Consider the following 24,442-nt stretch of genomic DNA (forward strand, 5'->3'; position numbering starts at 1 on the left):
AACCCCAAAGTGTGGTGTAGAAACCTAGTCTCCAAAACTTGTATGAAATGGCCAAAGATGATAATGATATGCCCCAAGTCTCTCTTTTGTAGCTCCTCAAATTTCCCAAGTCAAAATATGACAAAATAAACCCCAAAGTTTCAGTTTTGCAAATCTGTCCCGTTTTTGCAAAACTGTCCAGTTTTGACAGTTTTGCAAAACTGTCCAGTTTGGCCTCTTTTTGACTTTGTTTTCACTTAGTTTCTTCCGATCACTTCTAAATCACATAAAACTGAATAGAGCACCAATATTATACAAAAATACACCTGCGTGCGCAACGTGCATCTCGCAGGTTGTATCGCATGTTCAACCTGCGGTTCGCAGGTTGTACAAAACTCTCGTAGGTCTTGCAATGTACAGAGATGACTTGCAGCACATGCGGTCATGGATGCGTCTCGCAGGTGGTACCTGCGTCTCGCAGGTGATGCTCGCAAATGCTGCATCCAATTTCTTCAAATTTCCAAAATCTTTGTAAAAACTTGCTGCAGAACATGCGGCTCGCATGTGTGACCTGCGACTCGCAGGTCACGCTTCTTCTATTTTGGCTTGTTTTGCTCTATTTTGCTCCATTTTGGTCAATTTTGCTCTGTTATGCTCTCCGGACATCTTATCCTACAAAACGACATAAATACACGAAAAGTAACACCAAAAGTGCTTGAAGAGTTACAAAAGCTTAAGAAATTAGCATAGAATATCCCGTAATTTCACGGCACATCACTAAGTACAACCATAGTAGGGAAAAGAATATGTAACTGGGACACTAAGGTGTTTATAATTTAAATAATTCAGGTAAGTAAATAATTAATGATAAATTTAAACAATGAAATAATTTCAAGCAATAAAATAAAAGAATGTATAAGTAGGAGAGTAATTTTTAATGCAGTTAAGTCAATTGGTAAGTACTAATATTAAGTAATAGGTAATATAATAATGATAGAAAAGAACAAAAAGAGAAAAGAAACAAACTAAAAAGAATGTTTATAAAAGAATAGAAGGATAGGATTTATTTTAAATTTTAGGTGAGAAGGTTTCCTAAATTTTTGTTAAATTTTTTTATAGTATCAATCAAGCAAAGAATTCCAAGAAATAACATAAAACAAAAAATACAATTAATTTCTCATATAGGTAAATTTTCAATAATTAAAACTAGGAAAAATTAATTAACATCGTAGTAGGAAAAAGAATATATAAAGAAAAGAATAGAGATATTGTGAAGTTGTTTTCAAAATTAAAAGAGGAACTAAATAGTACTACAGTAATTTGTTTTCCTGGATTTCATAGTGTTTTCTCTTATTGAGTTCATTGCATTAAGGAAACAAGGAATATTATATTTATTTGATGAGTAAAATTCATTTTTGAATTTTTTTTATAGAGTTTTTTTTTTTATTGAATAATCTGCACTAAATCAAGTGGAAAGTTCATAAAAGGCCACGTGAAAATGTCTCTATTAATATGTGGCAGTAAGAACAAAAACAATTAGAGGAGAAAGTAAAAAATTAAAAATTTACAAACAAAAAAAGAAAAAGAAAAAAAAGAAAGATAGACTATTGGAGTTTGAGATGAAATTTTTTATAAAGATATTATGATGATAAAAACTTTATATATTGATAAAACCACATAATTGAAGTAGTAAAAGATAAAACTTAAACCAAAATAAAATAAAATCGATATATTTTGATATAATAGGAGGGAGAGAGGGTCGGAGGAGCAAGGGCACTAATAAGAAGGACACAATTTAAGTAAAAGACAAGTCGATAAAAAATCAGATGATAGGTAAGATACTAAGTAATGAAAAATGCAACGATAAGCATATTTATTTATTTATTTTTGGGGGGGGGGGGTAGTACGGGAGGGGGGTGGATGAAAAAAATAGTGCAAATTTAAAGAAATAAGAATTGACTTTTATAGAAGGATAGCCAACCACGAAAATAAATCCGGTGGCGCTTTAAGAAAAAATCACTTAACTATTTTAGTACAATATAAATAGACAACTAATAACAATATTAAGTTTGAATTCAAGTTGATAGATAAAACGTTGAAGAGTGTAATTAATTAGTTTTTGAATTTAAATGTAAGATATTTAAAAAAGTGAATTTGAATTGAAGGAGAATATTTTTGAAAGACTCTTTATCTTTTTCTAGGGGGGTAACTATCAACTTTCATTAATTACCAAGAGTCAAATTAAGTAATGATGATATCGAGTTTCATTGAAATGTTATTTGATGATTTGTTTTTCTTTGATTTTACAAAGTATTTGTCAAAGAAATATTGTATGAAGAAACAATATGGTAGTTAGATTTTTGTTAATTAATATAATTTAACAGGATCAAACGAAAAAATAATTAACAATTATATAATTGATCTTTTTGATATGTTTCGCGGCGGGTACTAATACTAGTTCTTAAATAAAGTAACATATATTTATCAAATTATGAATGAAAAATATTGGTAGTTTACTTTGAGAAGAATTCTACTGCCTTGAATTATATTCTCCCATTGTACAATTAACAAATACATGTCAAACGAAAATCTGATATAGAGAAAACAAGTACGTTTTATGTAAAAAGAAGAAAAAAGTATGTTTTACGACAGGGGAAATTATTCATAAATGAATAAATTGTTGGGTATAAAAAAGAATATAATGTCGTGTATATTTTTATAATATCCCTAAAACTGGGGATTCAATTATTTTGTTTCCCTTATTTCATGTTTTTGCAGCAACATTGAAATAAATGTATACAAATTTGTTAGGTGAATACGGACCAATGTAAATTTATAAAGATACTAATGCAAACAAATGTATACCAATTTATCAGACGAATACGGACCAATGTATACCAATACAAAATGTATACCAATTTATTATGTAATATGAACCAATAGATACCAATTCCAGCTCAAACAGATATATACAAATTTGTTAGATGAATATGGACCAATTCCTATGTGAATACAATAGACACACTAGTCAATGTGTACAACGCAACATGTATATAAACAACTCCAACTGCAGTAACTACTTAAACAAAGAAATAAATGTATACATTATATGAATACAATAGATACACTAGCCAATGTGTACAAAATAGTATGTGTATACAATAATGTATATAAATTCCAACTGCAACTATTTAAACAAAGAAATATCCGTATACATTATGTGAATACAATAGATACACTAGCCAATGTATACAACATAGCATGTGTATACAATAAATGTATATAAATTCCAACTGCAGTAACTATTTAAACATAGAAATATCTGTATACATTATGTGAATACAATAAATGTATATAAATTCCAACCACAGTAACTATTTAAACATAGAAATATTTGTATACATTATGTGAATACAATAGATGTATATAAATGCCAACTGCATCAAAAAACAATATTTGTGAACATTATGTGTATACAAATCAAATTGCAAAATTGAAATAAACTAAACACACATCAAATTTTAAACAAACACCACGTATCTAAAAATGAAAATTAATATTCATGTGTTGTATACATGTAACTTGGAACTTGCTACACAATGGTTAAAATAGATAAGGATTTTGCAGTGATTTGTGTGTATCAATTAGAGAAAGTCACGATTAAAATGAAGAGAATCTATATATAGAATAGGAGAGGCAAAAGCATGATGTGATGACAAGTGTAATCACCTTAGGATGCCAAGTGTCAAAGAGAATAGAAAATTAAAAAAGAAATGTCAATTCAGAAAAGTAAGAAACGTTTCTATCCTACTATTTGAGGAATTTAAGGCTTGATTTAAGGGATGTATCCCATATATTTTGTTATAAATGACAAAATAATTAGGACCAAAAATAAAAATAATAACTGTTATTAGTTATAAATTTTGAATTCTAAACAAATTAACTAAAGAAAGAAAATAGTATTTACAATTTCAATTTCAAATGAAATCACATTTGTTTATTTACGTGTTTACATCTACTCAGATTTTTAATTATTGTGAATTATTTTTCAGTTTCATATACTACTTTTTAATCATGTAATCCATTTTGTGTTGTAATAAAAAATTTGAATTTCTAACAGGCATCAAGTTAATTTATTTATCCATCTAAATTAAGATATTATTTTTTAAAAAAAAAATTACGTTTGGGTCAATCCAACTTTGCAATACATTATTTCGGATGAAAAATTGTTTATAGGATATGCACATTATTTTAAAAAAAAAAAAAAAAAAAAAGACCAAGAAAAAAAATAACTAATCTAAATCAACCCCATAGCCCTCACCCACGTATGTAAACTTCCCTATTCCCCGTTTCCATAATTTTCCTCATGCATGATCACACACAATCAGTCCTACAACTCACATTTCCTAGTAAGTTCCCATTAAATTGAAAATCTGTATAACTAGATTATCAATTTCTCTGTCAAGCCGGTTATATATTGCATATTTCATATCTCTATCACCAAATTACTTTGTAGATGCGTAGTCTTTGATTTGTTAATTTATTCACTTGGAATTTTTCGACTAATATGTCATTTTTGTTGCTTTCACACTTTACTTCAGTAAGAAATAGGAGAGTAAAAAGTTTCTTAAGGTTCCTTCAACAGAACAAAAGGTAAATTCTATCTCATCTCTTTCTGTCCGTGCACGTTTTTATATTCCTGCAGTGCCAAACTACTCATAATTTTTTTTAAGAAACACTAATAGGATTTGAGTTCATTGCCGAACGTGTATTACAGATATTAATGAAATATAAAAAGTACTTAAAGGCAAAAAGGATAAATAAAGATAAAAATATATGAATCATAGACATGTACAAATAAAGAAGTGAAACAAATGATGTATGTAGCAGTGATAATTTATACTAATTTGAATTAATTTAGTTAGATAAATTTTAAATTTTGCTAAAGAGGTGAATTCTCCGGTATGAAGTAGAGAGGATCAATTAGAGATTACAATCCGGAGCAAAATGAAGATAATGTATTGGCAAGAATGTTAGATCATAAAGAAGCTATCATATCTCATTTAAGTTGGGCCAGCCTCTTTCTGGGATTCCATACCCTGGGACTTTATGTTCATAATGATGTCATGCTTGCCTTTGGCACTCCGGAGAAGCAAATCTTGATTGAACCTATATTTGCTCTCTAATGATTCAAGTCATGCAAGTTTTTTGCAAGTTTAAAGTCATCCAATATATGCCTTTGTACAGTTTTACTTTTCAAGCAAATGTACCATCTATTGACTTGAGTGATGGAATTACTGGGCAATGACAAATAAATTCATTGAAGCTGAGGACTTATGACTATATAAAAAGATGAATTTATGGTGATTTTTTCTTTTGATACGGCAGGCAATTCTCTTTGTATATATGTGGATTAAAAAGTTATAATACTTTTTTGAACCGTCTTTGTTAAAATAGGTATTAGAATGCAGAAGGTTTCGTGAAGGGAAAAGCAACAATATGAAGGTATACTTTAACGAGTTGTTGGATCTTATTATCTGTTTTCATGTTAAAATTGTTGGACTGTGTTAATACCTACTTGCTTTTCTTATGTGTATGATGTTCTTAATTCTCTATGCTTTATAGATGATAGAAGTCCGGAAAAAACTATACATAAGATTAGTGAAGAAGCTAAAGGTGCGTTTGAGAGTATAAAGTTTTATAAATTTTATTATGTGACTCACCTGATTCTCCTGGTGTATCTCATATCTAGGTGAATATCGTGTTCGTAGTCTCAACAATTTTATAAAATATAGAGACAATGTGAAGATTTATACTTTAAAATAGAAGGATAAGACTAATTGAATTTAAGCTAAGAAACTAAAACGTCATATTATATATAAGTCGTATTGGAACTTAAAGTGAACTTATCAAATTACCTTTAAATAAGAATCATGATCAACAATCTTGGTGAGTGAATTAACTCCAATATTACTTTCTTGCCAACAAATATTTGATTAATAACTTTATTATATCTAAAAGAAATTATTATATTAATTTTTGTAACGCATAGTGTTTAATTTCGAAAACCTTTCGGTTTGGAGTATATTGCATAAAGAAATCAAAAGGACAGTAACATTTTTTTCTTAAATTAAAGTAGTTAAATTAATGTGCTAAAACACAAATAAAATAATAATGTATATGATTTAATTTTCTTTCTAATACTAGTTAGGAGAATAAGTAAGAGAGAGTGAAAGATTGAGGCGAGATATCCGGCTATAAATGAGCATGAGATATTCTAGGAAAATGCTTATGGCTGGTTGCTACTTTATTGACCGAAAAAGTGATATATGGTCATTTTGTGCAAACTACTCAAAATATGGCTAATACATGCCAATTTGGTTCCTTAGTAGTAAACATTGCCAATTTCCCAAACGAATCAGGGCGAAAGCCCAAGAAATAACATTAAAACAGGAGCAGATTTTAGAGAATTCGTGGGCCAAGTCTAAGTATTGAACAACAGAAACAGTGGAACAGCAAAAAGTAGGGATGGTGCCACTTTTGGGTGAGAGGGAGATGAAAAGAAAAGGGTGAAAAAATCTTTTGATATTATATTATACTTAAAAATTGGATATGTTTGTTCAACATTTAAAATAGAGAAAATTACAGCCCAATACCTTTGGGTGATCTAGTTCACAAAATATGACCAAATGTATACGTTTTGTATATTTATATATATACATATACTATACATATAATATACATACCTATACATAATCAGTATATAGATTTTGTGTATTTCGGTCTTGTTAGTAAGTAAATTTGGTATCTATGTTTCCCTTTAAAATACTGGCAAAACTCTAAAAATCAGGTCAAAAAGTGGCCAACTCATGCTATTTTGAAAAAAACATTTAACCTAAACTTACACAAATGACTACACTTTAAGGTTTTTTTTAGCACTTTTGCTAATTACATTTCGTAGCTATAGTAACGTGTATTCAAATTCGGCTGTATTTCGCTGTATTCAATTTGGTTGTATTCATTCGTACAACTTTTATACTGTATTCAACTTATTGTATTTAAATTCGATTGTATTCAAATAACATAAATGCAAAAAAAATACAAGGATATTCAGTTGTATTCAAAATTCACTGTATTCATTTGTATATAAAAAAAATCTCCTTCGAAATACAAGCGAAAAATACATAAAGAAACACTATTTTACACTAAAAATATAACGAATACACTGAAATACACTTAGATATGAGATACAAGAAAAAAAATACACTCAAATTTGAGATACAAGAAAAAAAATGCACTCATATTTGAGATACAAAAAATAAAATACACTCGGATCTTAAAACACACCGTCGAAGATTTTTCCATTGCCGGCAACGACGCCGTCGTCCGTGAGAATCCAACCAGAAACCATTTCTTTCTATGCATTTAACACAAAAAACAAATACATATCAAGCAATAACAATGATAAATACTCAGATCTGAGACGCTGGAGAAGATGACCAACAATTGAGTATATGTGGGTCGATTCGGAACAAAAAGGTTCAAAGTGCGGTCTGTTGGGTCCCACCTTAATGGTCGATTAGCTTCAGAGGCGTTGAAGAATTGTTGAAGATGATCACGGCGGAAGCGGACCGGTGGCGGCTGGCGACAGAGAAGAGAGAGTGAAAAAAGAGAGAGAATTGAAGGAGAAGAGAGAGGAAGTTGAGGGAAAAGATTGATACAATGGAATAAGAGGAGATAGTTTTTGAATTAGTTACCTTGTGTTATTAAAATATAAGATTTAGCTTATAGCTACTAAATATAAATAACCTCTACACCACGTTCGAAGCAATTGCACGATCTTCCCTACAAATGGATTGGTCTTTAATTTTCCCCTTTTAAATGTCCTAGCAGGTCATATGTTTTTTAAAGGCGCTGACACAATTTATGAATAATACAATGGTAATTTATCCGGCTCTATGCGTAAGTTTGATTCTGAAGGCAAAAGTTAAAGATGAGCACAAAAGTGCAAATGACCCATGCTATTTTGAATAAAAACGGGCAATTGGCGCGAATGCCCCTCTTTTGGGCTGGTCTTTAGATTTTGCCCCTCAAAATGGTGGTCTTTAATTATTGCCCTTCCGAGCAAAAGCAACATAGTAAAAAGACATTACTACCCCTAACTGTTACATATAAAACACAAAAATCGTTATTCTCAAATCCTTCCCTTCTTTCATATCGTTAACTCAGCCCAACTTCGTTCCCAATTTTTCACATTATTCAAATCGTTGTTTCAAGCCACTCAATTGATTTTGCTGCTACAACATCAGTAAAAGGTACAAATCTTAATTCAACTCAATTTAACGATTTTATTGAGTTTAGATTGTTAATATTTGAAAAAGATCATCTTCTACGACCTGATTATTAAGAAACAGATGACATACAGCTCAGATTGAACATTGCGCATGATAAAATTAATCAGCAAAATAGAATTGATTGGATTTAATGCTTTGTTCTGATTTTAATTACTTTATACCTTAATTAAATTAGTATACAATGCTTATTTACTTGAAATTGTAATTATAGTAAATTCAATTTAAATCAGGCAATGCTTATCGATTTAAACTTGAATTAAGGCAAACTGTGTGCAAATTTAGAACAAATATGCCGGAGAAGGCAAAAGTTCTGGTTTATATAGAAGTATAAATTAGTCCAGTTGCGTCAATCCTCTAATTGGAATAACTGTTGCACGAATTTGATTTAAATTGGATGAAGGTAGAGGATGTTTCATTTTTTTTTTTAAAACAAAAACAGTTACTGCATTATCATCAGCAAAACAAAAAGTGCTTATGCCGAAGGAGGCAAAAGTTTAATTTACAAAAGAGTAGAGTATGCCGTTAACGGCAATGTTCTGAACCAATTTCATAACAAGTATGCCGGAGAAGGCAAAAGTTCTGGTTTATATAGAAGTATAAATTAGTCCAGTTGTGTCAATCCTCTAATTGGAATAACTGTTGCAGACATTTGATTTAAATTGGATGAAGGTAGATGAGGTTTTCATTTTTTTTATTTTTTTTTAACCAAAAACAGTTACTGCATTATCATCAGCAAAACAAAAGGTGCTTATGCCGGAGGAGGCAAATGTTCAATTTACAAAAGAGTAGAGTATGCCGTTAACGACAATGTTTTGAACCAATTTCATAACAAGTATGCCGGAGAAGGCAAAAGTTCTGGTTTATATAGAAGTATAAATTAGTCCAGTTGCGTCAATCCTCTAATTGGAATAACTGTTGCAGGCATTTGATTTAAATTGGATGAAGGTAGAGAAGGTTTTCATTTTTTTTTTAACCAAAAACAGTTACTGCATTAAGTTAAGCAAAACAAAAAGTACTTATGCCGGAGGAAGCAAAAGTACAATTTACAAAGTAGTAGAGTATGTCGTTACAGGCAAAAGTTCTGAACAAACTTCTGAACAAGTATGCCGTAGAAGGCAATACTTCTGTTTAGAAGCCATTAAAGTAAAATTCTACAAACCTAAAGAAACTTACACTTCATTAACATACATTTAAATATATATATATATGTCCACAAAACGTAAAATCCTAACTTCATAAGTACCAAATTACCATCATCAGTTCTAATTTCATGTGTACCCATTCCAAATTGCCCCATCGTCAACTTGGCCAGTGTGCTGGAATAACCTCTGCCTTACAAATCGTAATTCTCTTCGCAGATCATCATTTTCTCTACTTAGAGCACCGTAAAGAGCCCTCAGAAAATCTATGTCTCTTTTGATATCAGCAATTTCATGAGTAATTTGCAATATTAGGATGGATTTGGTTATGAAGATGGGCATGCTTATGTGCTTGCCCATGGCCACCATTAACATGTACAATATGTTGATTTTGGTTCATTTTATATGTGATTATATCTGGTTTTCAGAAGTAAAGTCTTTTTTTTTACTTCTTCCAAAAGTTGTGTTGGTTTATATAGAAGTATAAATTAGTCCATTTTAAATTGGAATAACTGTTACATGGATTTGATTTAAATTGGATAAAGACAGAGGAGATTTTTCAGTTTCATGAAAATAACTGTTGCAATTTCATTGGAATAATTGTTGCAGAAACAGTTACTCCGTTTTTTAAGAATGCTGGTAGCGGCAGAACTTCTGTTTACAAAATGGTAAACGGCATACTTCATGACTTTACATACAAAGTCTGCTGGGAAGGGTAGAACTTAAATTTTCAAAACTAACAACTTAAATACATTTCATTTTGGTTTTTTCTCAAGTGAATCTCTCTTTATGCAGGAAGTTTAACAAAAAAATGACACCAAGATGCATTTACGTAGCCTTCAACGGCAAATGGGACGCCGCCTACAATTATGTTAATCATGAAACCAAGCTAATACTTGTCAATGATGGTGTAAATTTTCAACAATTCACTCAACAGATATTTGCGGGGCATACACAAGATACTCAGCAAAAAGAGGCCAACATATGGTTTGACACCAGTGAGAAAACATCCAAAGGGATGCGTGTAACAAACGACATTGATCTTCACACTTGCTTGTACCTGCTCAACAACAATGACAACTTCAGAAATTCCCGTTTCATATTAGAGTTCAATTCAGCTGATGCGGAGAACAACCCATTACAAGAACATCATAATGAATCTATCCTAATGACAGAAGGACAAACCATAGAGGAAATTGACAGACAACTCTGCATTGCTTATGAAGAAGACATGTCTGAAGTTGGATTGGATGACGAACAACACAGCCCTATTGGACATAACCTTGGGATTCCACATGAGCAGAGCGAGATAGTAACTCCTAACCATACACCTCAGCAGCTACAATGGCAACCACCAAACATTGAGCAAGTTGTAAACAATGACCTTTCTCAGCATCCAACTTCAATGAATGTTGTATCACTTACTTCGAGCATGACAATTGAAGAGACACAAACAAGGCCATGCAACAAAAGAAAGACACTAAAGAGGAAGAGGATACAAAATGATACACAAATTTTGACACCTAGTGCATCGATTGATCAAATAGAAGTTGGCATTTTATTCAAAGACAAAGATACCGTGAAAAAGTGCATGAATAACATTGCAATTACTCGTCATCAACAGTACAAGGTAGAAAAGTCATGCACGCAACGGTATTACATCAGATGTGTTGACCCAACCTGCATTTGGCGTTTCCACAGTTCAAGGTTCAGAGGATCAGAACTTTTCAAAGTAGTTAACTTTGAAAAGAGACATAGTTGTTCAATAAATTTCATCACCTCTGACATGAGGAATGCAACTTCAAAAGTCATAGAGGAATACATTACAGACCTAGTACGCCATACACTACAAGAGATAAACACCCAAATTTGTCATTGAAGAAATGAGAAGCAGATATGGCTTGCACATTGGTTACCACAAAGCATGGCGTTCCCTCCAACACACTTATAATGTCATAAAAGGAAGCCCAGAAAATAACTACACACTTCTACCGCAATATCTTCACATGATGAAATTAAGAAATCCTGGAACAGTTGCTAACATCAAATGGACCGCTGACAATAAGTTTAAGTATACTTTTTTCGCGTATGGAGCATCAATTGAGGGTTGGAAACACTGCAGACCAGTAATGATGGTGGATGCAACCTTCTTGAAATCAAAATACCGCGGTGTTCTCATGATAGCAGTAGCAAAAGATGGAAACAACAGCATATTTCCTCTCGCATTTGGTATTGCAGACTCTGAGAATAATGAATCCTATAGGTGGTTCTTTAGACACGTGAAAAAGGTGTTTGGCACGCGCAAAGACCTATCAATTCTTTCCGATCGCCACTCATCAATTGCAACTGCAATCAAAGAACTGTATCCAGATACCCAGCATGGAATATGCATCTACCACATGGAGAAGAACTTGCAGAAATATTTCCCATCCGAAGCGATCCTATCACTGTTCTACAATGCAGCAACTACCTACAAACAGGCAGAGTTTCGTACCTATATGTCACAGATACAGCAAATCGACCCAAAAGCTGCAGAATACATAGAAGAAGAACCACCGGAAAGATGGGCACGTTCATTCCACACCAACAGGCGTTACAACATGGTCACAACAAACAATGTCAAGACAATGAATTTTGTATTGAGGAAAGCAAGGGAGTTGCCAATAATGGCATGTATTTATTACATCCAGAACAAGCTGCAAAATTGGTTTTACCAGAGAAAATTGGACGCAACAGGACCATCCCATGACCTGACATGTTGGGCTGAAAAGATTCTGCTTGAAAAGATAAGTAGAGGCTTCACAATGAAAGTAAGTACATTTTACCAACACACACTTCAATATTAGTTTGGTGAGCAATGCATAGTTTAATTTTAACCAAACACAAAAGTTATGCTGGATAAAGGAAGAACTATGACCCTATTTTTATACTTCGTTCTGCCGGAAGGGGCAGACTCTTATTTTAACTAGCATGGAATTATGCCGGTAAGGGCATAACTATGACACTTTTTTATGCTCACAATGAAAGTAAGTAAATTTTACCAACACACACTTCAATCTTAGTTTTATGAGCAATGTATAGTTTAAAATTAACCAAACACAAAATTTATGCTGGACAAAGGAATAACTATCACCCTATTTTATACTTAGTTCTGCCGGAAGGGGAAGACTCTTATTTTCACTGTACAGAAAGTATGCCGGAAAGGGCATAACTCTCATATAATCTGAAAATTGCCACAAAAAATATCACTCATTTATATTGTCAATTTCCACAGGTAGAAAACAAAACTCCCGTCAAATTTGTTGTGAAAGATGAAGGATATCAATACAATGTAGACCTGAAGAATATGACTTGTGAGTGCTTGGAGTTCCAAACTGACGAGTTACCGTGCACACATGTCATGGCAGTTATAGACAAAAGAAGTTTGCCAAAATGTACATACTGTGCGGACTGGTTCAAGAAACAAGCCTGCCAAGAGACATACAAAGGTGAAATACTATCAGTTGGAAATCAACACTCATGGATTATTCCACAAAACATTATGGATATTAAAATAACGCCGCCTGATGTTAAAATAAGACCTGGAAGAAAACAAACAAAAAGATATCGCACAAGAAGAGAATCGACAAAGTACACATACAGATGTGGTAGATGCAAGTTCTTTGGACACACTAAGGCAACCTGTAACCACAGTCCAGCTTTCAATCCATATTCAAGAAGATACAGGAAGAGGAAATTGTCATCCTAACATCACACTCTTATACATGGTTTATATGAATTTATCTTATGATTCTTGTCGCATAATGCACACTCTGCCTGAAAGAAATGACAACACTTTGGTATTACTAAGACTGAGACTTCAAGCACCTTATCACTCATTTATTCTTCTGTCCATTCTTTCTTTTATTATTTTCTTTTATTAAGTTGTTATCTTCTTGTTGCTGATAATAAAAGACTATATAATAGCAACAGATAAATGTCCCGACATGAAATCTACAATTCTCTACCATAAAACATTGAGGAAAAAGAAAAAAAATCATCAACTTTAATTATCCAGTTTTATAATTTATGCCTCCTATGGCAGATATAACAGTTTTTGCCGGGAAAACAAAATTGGTATCTCAAAGACTACATCCCAGTAAGTTTAATAGATGTATGCCTTGGGACATAACAATATTGTTTCTGTCTGATGTTTTCAAGTTTTACATTTATGCCGGAATCAGCAGGTCTTCCGCTTACAAAATAAATAAGTATGCTGTTAGGGGCATACTTATGTGCTTTGTTATTTATACAATATTTTAAAATGCTGGAAAATTAGATAAAACATTCAGCACAATACAATTAACACTAAGTAAAATATTTCATTCATTAATACTAAAATTTCATTCATACAAATTTTGGATTGGAAAAAAAAAAAACAACAACAACAACATAGACTAAAAATAAAAATTCATTCATACTAAAATAACAATTATGGGGTCTCAACTAATCCCAATAAAATGCGTTCTGACTGGTGAAAAAAGTTAAAAGGTTTTGTCTCTGTTGCTGGTTGTGGCAAGTTCTCTGAACTTAATTTCTGCCGGAAAGGGTGGAACTTCTGTTCATAAAATGACAAACTATGCCGACCCCGGCAAACTCCTATTACATAACCACCATAAAGTTGTGATGCAAAGGGCATAACTTTGGTTTTCAACAAAATAACAGCTTTCCGTCACAAATAATCCCCAATAAATGCATTTTGGCTGGTCAATAACTTCAAAGGGTTTGTCTTTGTTGCTGGTTTTGACAAGTTTTCTGAACTTAAATTATGCCGGAATGGGCAGAACTTCTATTTACTTAATGAGAAACTATGCCGACCCCGGCAAAATTCTATTACACAACAACCATGAAGTTGTGATGGAAAGGGCATAACTTGAATTTTCAACAAAATAACAGCTTTTATTAACACAGAAGTTGAGATTAAAGATGAACACCATCAAATTACAAACGGGCTTAAAGTTGAAATTTATAACACAAACAAACTATACAATCTTATAACATTTACAAAAAACACAAGGACGCACGAAAAAAAAATTACATAGTGCAAAAATAACTAAAACAAACTATTTTTTTCCTTTCTTCACAGATCTAGCTCAACCTAAACAAACTATTTTTTTGCTTTCTTCACATAACTTGCTCTCTTTTTCATCTCATACTCACACTCCATATCGTTATGCTCATGATAATCACTTTCAGCTGTATCTGGTGGCGTGTCATAACCTTTTTTTAGCTTATCTTTCCCATGACAAACCAAATTGATTGACCACTCTTTCATGTAGTCCATCAAACCAGAACCATCCCAATCAGCAGGTTTTTCACCACTAATCAGCATATCAGCAAACTTGATCAAAAAACGACCACAATTATAATCTCTGAAAGTCATAAAAGAGAGATGTTTTAGAACAACAGAAAAGCAAAAACAATAAAAAACAAACAATGGAAAAAGCTAAAAAAGATAAGAATGAAACGTACGATCCTTGCTTTGGACAGGCAGCCCAGGTATATGTCAGATTACTGAAATTATTGTATGATGGCCTGAATAATTAAAAATCATTAACCATCAACAACTTAGGGATCATACCACAGTAGGCCTCGACAATGCGAACCAACCGATCATCATTATGATTGAGTGAGTTATAAACTACCAATTTACGCTCATCAATCATGAAAACAGCAAGTACATAGTGAGAAATTGCTTTAGGATCATCAGATCCTGGGCGAATAGGAATTAATACCCTGTCGACATTCTCCCATGATATACCACATTTTTCTCTTTGCCCATACACAATATTACTCAGCAAAAATGCATCATCACTGCCGCCAGCAAACCAGTGGTAATTAACCGGGTCTTCGTAGTATCTATTGATGTCAAATTGCACAAGCTGATCAAACATCATATCTACGGTTGTGTACTTAACAACATTGGCAGCTGGAGGATGATACATCATTTTCTTCCTCAAATAATATAGCATCACATCAATATGCTGTGTTAAGGGAAAAAAAAATAGCGATTCAGCAATAAAGAAAAAAAAAAGAAACAAGAAGCAATAACTAATAGAAAAATAAGAAAAGAAAAAGTAAAAGACAATCACGAACCTCATCATTAAGCGCATAGACATCATGGTACAACTAAAAAAAACATCCTATATTTTGGCTCAACATCACCCAACTTATAAACTTCACTGAGTTGGTTCAACTTTCCAGGATACATTACCTCGTCTTCTGCCCTGATTAAAGAAAAGGGAACAAAAATTACATAAATACAAGCAGAAGTTTGGTTCACAGAAAGGAAATTTTATGAATAAGGTTTGCCGGAAGAGGCAAACCTTATGCTTGAAAAAGGGAAAAGTATGCCGGAAGGGGCAAGATTTAAGTTTCAAAAAGTAAAAGTATGCCGGAGTGGGCAGAAAATAACTTTCCAAAAGAGATGAGTATGCCGGAGGAGGCAGAACATGAGTTTGCAATAAAATGTGAAAGTATGCCGGAAGGAGCAAGAGATAATTTTAAAAAAGTAAAAGTATACCGGTTTAGGCAGAAATATAACTTTGCGAAAAAAGGTAGTATGCCGGAGTAGGCAGAACAAGAGTTTGGAATAAAAGGGGGGATTATGCCACGAGGGGCAAAAATACAGAGATTGTACTTAAAAGACTGAAAAGAAAAAAACATAAACCCAAAATACGGAAGAAAAATGCAAGAAAGCACACAATAACTAAAAACTTACCCAGTAGGTCGAAAGCTACTTGGTGGAAGATTTCGAGGATTGATAAATTTTTTCCAAAAGGTCACGCAAGTTTGCTTTTGAAGTAATGGAATGGGCACATCCTTCTGTACTGTTCATCCCAGTAACTTTCGTCCTTCCGTGACCCAAAAGGAAGATCGTTTCGTCCAGAATGTAGCATCCATCCGGGTGCCGGGGTATCACCCACTACTTTCCTTTTCCTCTGGCGCCTTGTCTTCAAGGAAGATAGCACTTCCGCCACTTCGACAACAGGTTCTTCTTCAGCAATAGGAGGGGTTTGACTAACAGTGCTCTCTTTGACAGCGGAAGAAGCGACATTTACAATATCTTCAAAGGGCACATATCGAAAATTGTCCTCCATTCCTTGAGAGTTCTCACCCTTTCCATCAACAACAGCGGACTCCCTTGGAGTACTGACTTGAACCGGGTCTGCATTGGTTGGTTCGCTCCTCAATGGCTCAACCGCATTAATAGGCTCGGGCATAACACCAATATGAGGAACAACAGCGCGTTCATCGCCCTCGTTAGAAACTTGAGCTTCAGGTGTTTCACGCCTTATATGCTCAAGATTTTCAAGTGTTGTTTGCTCAAGATTTTGAGCCATATCTCCTTTTGGTGAAGATACAATGGATTCTTCACAATTGGCACCACCAAACTGTTCACCGCCCAATTGTTCCTCCACAACAACCTACATAAAGTACAAATTAAGAAACACAACATCCGTCATCAAAGCAAAAATATTAAAATAAAAAATTAACAAATTCTGCAAGTGGTAAAAGATTGAAAATTATGTCGAAACAAGCAGAAATTAGGTTCACAAAAAGGAAAATTTATGAACAAGTTTCGAAAAATATGCCGGAAGGGGCAAACCTTATGCTTGAAAAAGGGAAAAGTATACCAGAAGGGGCAAGATTTAAGTTTCAAAAAGTAAAAGTATGCTGGAGTGGGCAGAAAATAACTTTCCAAAAGAGATGAGTATGCCGGAGAAGGCAGAACATGAGTTTGCATATAAAATGTGAAAGTATGCCGGAAGGGGCAAGAGCTAAGTTCAAAAACTAAAAGTATGCCAGTGTAGGCGGAAATATAACTTTGCGAAAAAAGGTAGTATGTCGGAATAGACAGAAAATGAGTTTGCAATAAAAGGGTTGATTATGCCAGGAGGGGCAAAACTATCATTTGCATAAGCAAAACAGAAAAGAGCAAACAAAGTGTTAAAAACCACAAAGTTTAAATGTAAATTTACCAAAGGCAATTCAGCCTCAACATTTCCAGTTGCATTTCCTTCAGCTTGAGATACAATCGATTCATCATGATGAGGCGACACCAACGTATCACCCTCTTCTATCCTATCATCTCTGGCAGGAGATAAATCTCGTTCGAGATGATCAGAAACCACCACAGCGTCATCTTGAATTTGCTCAAGATTTTCAGGCATATGTCCTTTCGGTGGAGATACGTTGGATTTTTCACGATTGGCGTCACCAAACTGTTCACCGGCAAATTGTTCCTCCACAACAACCTACATAAAGTAACAAATTAAGAAACACAACATCCATCATCGAAGCAAAAATATTAAAATAAAAAATTAACAAATTCTGAAAGTGGTAAAAGATTGAAAATTATGTCGAAACAAGCAGAAGTTAGGTTCACAAAAAGGAAAATTTAAGAACAAGTTTTGAAAAATATGCCGGAAGGGGCATACCTTCTGCTTGAAAAAGGGAAAAGTATGCCGGAAGGGGCAAGATTAAAGTTTCAAAAAGTAAAAGTATGCCGGAGTGGGCAGAAAATAACTTTCCAAAATAGATGAGTATGCCGGAGGAGGCAGAACATGAATTTGCATATAAAATATGAAAGTATACCGGAAGGGGCAAGAGCTAAGTTTCAAAAAGTAAAAGTATGTCAGTGTAGGCAGAAATATAACTTTGCGAAAAAGGTAGTATGCCGGAGTAGGCAGAACATGAGTTTGCAAATAAAAAAGGGGATTATGCCAGGAGGGGCAAAACTATCATTTGCATATAGGAAAACAAAAAAGAGCACACAAAGCGTCAACTATCAGAAAAGTGTGCCAGGCAACTTAGGTTTAGAAAACAACAAAGTATAAATGTAAATTTACCGAAGGCAATTCAGCCTCAACATTTTCGGTTGGATTTAGGGATTCAACTTGTTCAACATCTGTCTCCATGGGACATGTCACATTTGCTTGGCCTTCTCCAAAATCATCTTCAAATGCCACATTTAGAGAATCATTTGCATCTTGTAATGTTTTGCGTAATTTTCTTCTCTTGTAAAACTGGATTTTGCCTCCCAACTCTGTCTCATCAACGGTTCTTTCACTAGAAACGGCTTGCACATCTTCCATCTGAATTTCTTGATTACTTTCAGCCTCAACATTAGACAAATCAACACCGTTGCCCCCCTCGTCTCCGGTGGCAGTTTCAGATTCCCAAAATGCCTGTTCAATATCAGCAATATCTTCCCCAACATGAGACTGCACCGATCTTCTTCGTTGCCCAACGGAAGATTGCTCAACATTTTTACGAGACATGGCTTGTTTAGTTTTCCTTTTAGCAGCAGCACTTTTACGAACAGATCTTGTGCTCTTGCGCCTACGCTTTTCAACATGACGAGGAGAATCAACATGTCGACGAACATTTTCATCATCAGAAGCAGTTTGGGATTCAAAATTTAACCCTGCTTTTTGCAAAGCAGAAATCAGCTGATCCATCTGGGCCTTCTCCTTCTGTTGATTATTCAAAATCCTATCCAATTTAACATCACAAATATTTTCCAGGAACTGTGAAAATAAACAAATACAGCAAAGTGTTAAACTCAAGAGAAAAAAAAAGGAACAAAACTTTTACAGGAAAAACAGAGAGGACCCATGAGAAATACCTCAATGCGACGCTCTAGAGAAGAGCTTTCAGTGGATTTGCCAGCAATATTGGCATCTTCAGATTCACTTCCATCACCACTTGAATTGTCCGGAGATTCATCAACCACCCCTTTACCTCGCTATTGAAATAAAATCCATACAATAATAAAATAAATAATGACATCAAAACAGAAAAAGAAAAATCACATTAAAAGTTGACACGAAAAGTAAAGGGCAATAAACACCATTACCTTTCCACTCGTGTACTCTTCGGATACAAGCAATTTCTTGACATCATTGAAATGTGGAGATTTATTGTTGACATACGACAACATCAGAGGTTCACAACAATCTCCAATAATATCAACATATTGTTTGCGATAGTCATTGAAGCTAGACCAAACCCAAACGCTAAAGCCAAAAACAAAACCAACAACACCATAATCAATGTTATGTTTGTTTATCCCTTGCTTATATATTGATTTGAAACACCTCAGGAGTTCAGCAAAACACAAAGACCCCCAATTAAACTGCTCAAACAATTCACTATCCTCTATGTATACAATATGCTGCCACAATACCTTTTTATCAATTCTACCGCCCAATAAAACACGATTAAGAATGTATACCTCTGCTAGCATCACCGCATCAAGGTCATCTTCAAAATCTACATTTTCAGCACTCATCACATACTTCAAATCCCTCATTTCCAAATTCCTTTTACCATCTTCAACACTAAAATATCTTCTCAAAAGACGACTGCCATTGGTTTTGTTATATTTAGCATAGAAAGATCTAAGAGGTTCAGTAATTGATAACCCAGTGACTCTCTTAAATAATTGGTCTGTAAATGTCACAAGTTTATCTTGTATATTAAAATGCATTTCATTTGTTTCAGAACACTGAACTTCCGACAACAACATAAAATTCACCAAGATACCCGACACTTTTATATTATGTAATTCCATAAATTTCCCAAAAGGACGATTCTTCAAAATTACCAACTGTTCTTTTGTAAGAAATTTCTCAACAAATTTAACAAACTTTTCATCCCCTCGCCATACAGCACTGATGCGTGTGTCTGTCCACTCTTCCGGAGGAATATAATAGTCAGCAACTTGTCCAAATTGTCGTCTCATGATTTAGCACACTGACATGAGCAAAACATAAAATTCAATCAGGAAAAAAAAAAACACAGAAAAAACATTACCAACAAAAATACATTACCACAATGCATTACCAAAAACGTAAAAGGAAAAAAAAAACCCTATTCAAATAAAATACAGACACAAACAATTGAAGGAAATAACTTATCAACAAGTAATAAAATAGTAACTAATAACTTACAGATGAAATTGAAACTCCACTAAGAGAAATCAATGAAAAAACTGATAAAGATGATATAGGAAACGTGACAAAGCAACTGCCTTCTTCAACTTTAAAGTGAACGAACGAAAATAAAAAGTAAATTACAGGAAGAGCGGACAAATATATATTGAACAAAAAAAAAAAAAAAAAAAACTGTACACGTGCTAACCACGTGACAAAACTTATGCCAAAAGCGGCATAATGTAAGTGTGTTAGGAATAAAAGTTTGCCGTTGTAGGCATAACTGTGTGGCTTTATATAGAAGTTCAAATTAGTCCATTTTAAATTGGAATAACTGTTGAAACGATTGGATTTCAATTGAATGAGGATACAGGGAGTTTTGCAGTTTTTTCTAAAAAAAAAAAAAACCCAAAACAGTTAGTGAAATTTGAATTGAAGTAACTGTTGCAATTATTGACAAAAATACAAAGAGTTTTTCAGTTTTTTTTTTTTTTAAAAGAATTAATACATTTTCAATTGGAAGTAAATGTAGCAATACCTATTAGAGATATTGGGAATAAGAGTCACTTTTTCATTATCTTTTTTTATTTCTAGCGAAAAAAAAAACTGTTACTACGAATTTAGAAGTATGCCGGAAAGGGCATAACTTCTGTTCCCAACGGGCAAACTTATGTCGGAGGCGGCAAGATTATTTGGCTTGACTTTTGCAAATTAAGCTCTTTGGATTTCAATTGGATGAGGATACGACAAGTTTTGCAGTTTTTTTTTTTTAAAAAACCAAAAACAGTTACTCAAATTTAAATTGGAGTAACTGTCGCAACTATTGACAAAAATACAAAGAATTTTTCAGTTTCTCTTCCCATTTTTTTTTAAAAAAAACAAAACAATTAATACATTAATTGGAAGTAACTGTAGCACTTATTCGAGATGTTTTGGAACAAGAGTCACTTTTTAATTATCTCTTTTATTTTTAGGAAAAACAGTTACTTCCATCTTAGAAGTATGCCGGAAGGGGCAGAACATCTGTTCACAAAAATGGCAAAAGTATGCCGGTTAAGGCAGACTACAGAGCACAGTTTGAAAAAGTGAAACTTCATTATATGTACAGAAATGAAAGACCAATTTACATATACATCATTCGAAAAAGGGAGAAACACAATAACATAACACTTGTCGTAAATAACAACAAAAAAATCAATTCACTTTCCTAACTCTTCTACAGTACAGTATATATCTTCAACAGCAGAACTCAACCGTTTCTCAACTGGAGTACTGCTTGGTGTAAGCAAATACCAATTAGGATAACCATCATCTTCTTTGTTTCCATCTTCGCATCTCGGACGTTTTCTACTATCTTCAACAGCAGCTGCTACTTCATTTACATTTTGTGATGCTTCATTAGAAGAAAACACATAATCTCCGCATTGAAAAGCATTATTAATTGCAGCAATTTCTTTAACGCGGTCTTCATTTTATTTCACAAATTCCTTTTCAAACTGAGAAAGAGTTTGAGTTTTATCAGACAGTTGACTTGATGAAGAAACAACAGCATCACAGAGCATATCGAGCATGGGAGACGTCTCATTTTTTGTAGACCTTGCTTTACAAAGCATATTCTTCTCTTTTCCAAGATGTGCATCTAACTTCACCTCATCATTCACTGAATAACCCAAATCAGGTTGTCTTTTACCAGATGCACAAGCTTTATAAGATTTGTTTTCGCTATGCAGTCGAACTAAATTTTCAACACAATGCATCACATAATCAAATTTACTTTTCAAACTGTCAAGTCTACTTTCTAAACAAGTTCTTTTAGCACTTTCAGAAGCTGCTACACATGACTTTGTTTCATCATGTACACGAACTAAGCTATCCACAGTATTAATCGCGCCAACAAAATTTTTATCCAATTCTTCGAAACGGCTATCCAAAGACTACAAAAAAATGAAAAAAAAATTTAAACAAAGAAGAAAAGAAAATGAGAATAAACAAAAACAACGAATGCAACATGCAAAGTATACATATCATATTAACAAACTCAAAAATAAAAAAATAAAAAGCCATACCTTTACTTGATTGACAATTGTAGATCGTTAATCATCAAGTTTCTTCTTCACACTAGACAAAACACCCTGTATAACAGATCAATAAAACAACACATTACTTTTGATGTCACTAAATTAATGTTGAACAAGTATGCCGGAACCGGCAGAACTGAAGTCTGAAAATGAAAACAGTTTGCCGGTAGGGGCAGAATTCAAATATGAAAGGAGAAATGTATGCCAGAAGGGGCAGATTTTAAGTTTGCAAAACCAAAAAATATGCCTCAAGGGGCATAAACTTTCATTTCCAAAATCAAAACAGAGAAGACTGCAAAATGTGTTACCTACTAAAATTAGTCTCAAAATGAGAACAGTATACCGGTAGGGGCAGAACTGAAATATGAAAGGAGAAATGTATGCCGGAAAGGGCAGATTCTACGTTTGCAAAACCAAAAAGTATGCCTCAAGGGGCATAAACTTTAATTTCCATAACCAAAACAGAAAAGACTACAAAAATGTCTCCTGCTAAAATACTATACCACAAGGCCTCTAACTCAGAATTCAGTTAAACAACCAAAAACACAAAAAGCAAAGTACAACTTACATCAACTATCTGAGAAGTAACTTCAGATGGCAAAACCGCACGGGAAGAACAAGGGCCTGAATTATCAGGAAATTTAAGTGCAACTGGATAATCCAGCATCTCTTGTTCCGTACCAACAACAACAGCATGGACAATAAATTTTTTGAATCTCTATAACACAATATAAACACATCAAATTAGACAAAAACACAAAAAATAACAAGAGGGAAAAAGAACCAAGAAAAAGAAGCATCAACAAAAGGGAAACACATACTTTTTCAGCATGGAAGAAATTATCAGTAATAACTTTATAATCAACTTGCTTTGAAGGACCCCAAGACAACATACGAGGAGACTTCAGACCATGAAAACTTGAAAACCCTCGAAAGATAGGGAAAACCTCCAACAGCCACACATTTAAAGCGTAAGGGAAACCACTAATCATATAACGTGTAGATGGCATGCTCTTGAAAGTCTTCACACAACCACGAATCGACCGTACCAACCAATTAAAACTAAGAGAACCCTAAGGATAAGACACTCGAAGACTATCATCGTCAATTATCTTCATTAGATGACCTTTAACAACACATTTCTCGTTACGACCCAACAAAACCCTCTCCATTATATAGACCTCAGCAAGTTTAACAGGATCACTAGATCTTTCCCAAAAACCACCAGTACGATTACTTGACTTGATCTGTAAGAAACCCTTGAGATCAGACAACCTTATTCTATCCTGATTTGGAAAATAAAGTCTCAACAATCAATTTGGTCTGCTAGACACAACACTAAAATCGCCAACACAAGAATCCAACCCAGTAATAAGACGGAAAGACTCGGAATCAAATACACACACGCGATCAAATATCTTAAACTTTAACGCACTATTATTACTAGATGAAAGTTGCGATAAGATCAAGCAATGGAAAATACTATCACTCAGGCGGACATCAACCAAATCCATAAACTGTCCAAACACACCCTTTTTCAACAACTCCAATTGAGAGACACTAAAAAAGGACAAAATCAAACTCCGAAAATGAAAATCACCACTCCACATGCCACCTCCTTCAACCCAGTGTTCAAACTTAACCAAGGGATGTTCCTCCTAGATAAGAAAAATTAATGTCAACAGAAACCAAGAGTTTACATAAGAATAAACCAAAAATGAGAATGAAAATAATTAACATATACCATAATAAAAAATCAGCCCCTAGACTGGTACACAAATACCTGCATAATAGGAGAAAGAACCAAAACACATAAGATTGCATAAAAAGCCAACATTATTAACAAAACAACACCAAAACACATAAAGATTGCATAAAAACCAAAATTATTAACAAGACAACACCAAAAAACC

The 24,442-nt window shown here is 33.6% G+C and overlaps 1 protein-coding gene across 1 annotated transcript; it reads left to right on the plus strand.

The window, feature by feature from the left end:
- The first annotated feature begins 11,355 nt into the window (after positions 1–11,355).
- On the plus strand, positions 11,356–14,079 carry LOC132637444 (uncharacterized). Its single transcript, XM_060354532.1, has 4 exons — positions 11,356–12,282; positions 12,747–12,960; positions 13,557–13,610; positions 14,003–14,079. Exons 1-4 carry the CDS (start codon positions 11,356–11,358, stop codon positions 14,077–14,079), a joined length of 1,272 nt encoding a protein of 423 aa, XP_060210515.1.
- Positions 14,080–24,442: the final 10,363 nt, after the last annotated feature.

Source organism: Lycium barbarum, chromosome 4, assembly GCF_019175385.1.
Source record: "Lycium barbarum isolate Lr01 chromosome 4, ASM1917538v2, whole genome shotgun sequence".
Taxonomy (NCBI): Eukaryota; Viridiplantae; Streptophyta; class Magnoliopsida; order Solanales; family Solanaceae; genus Lycium; species Lycium barbarum.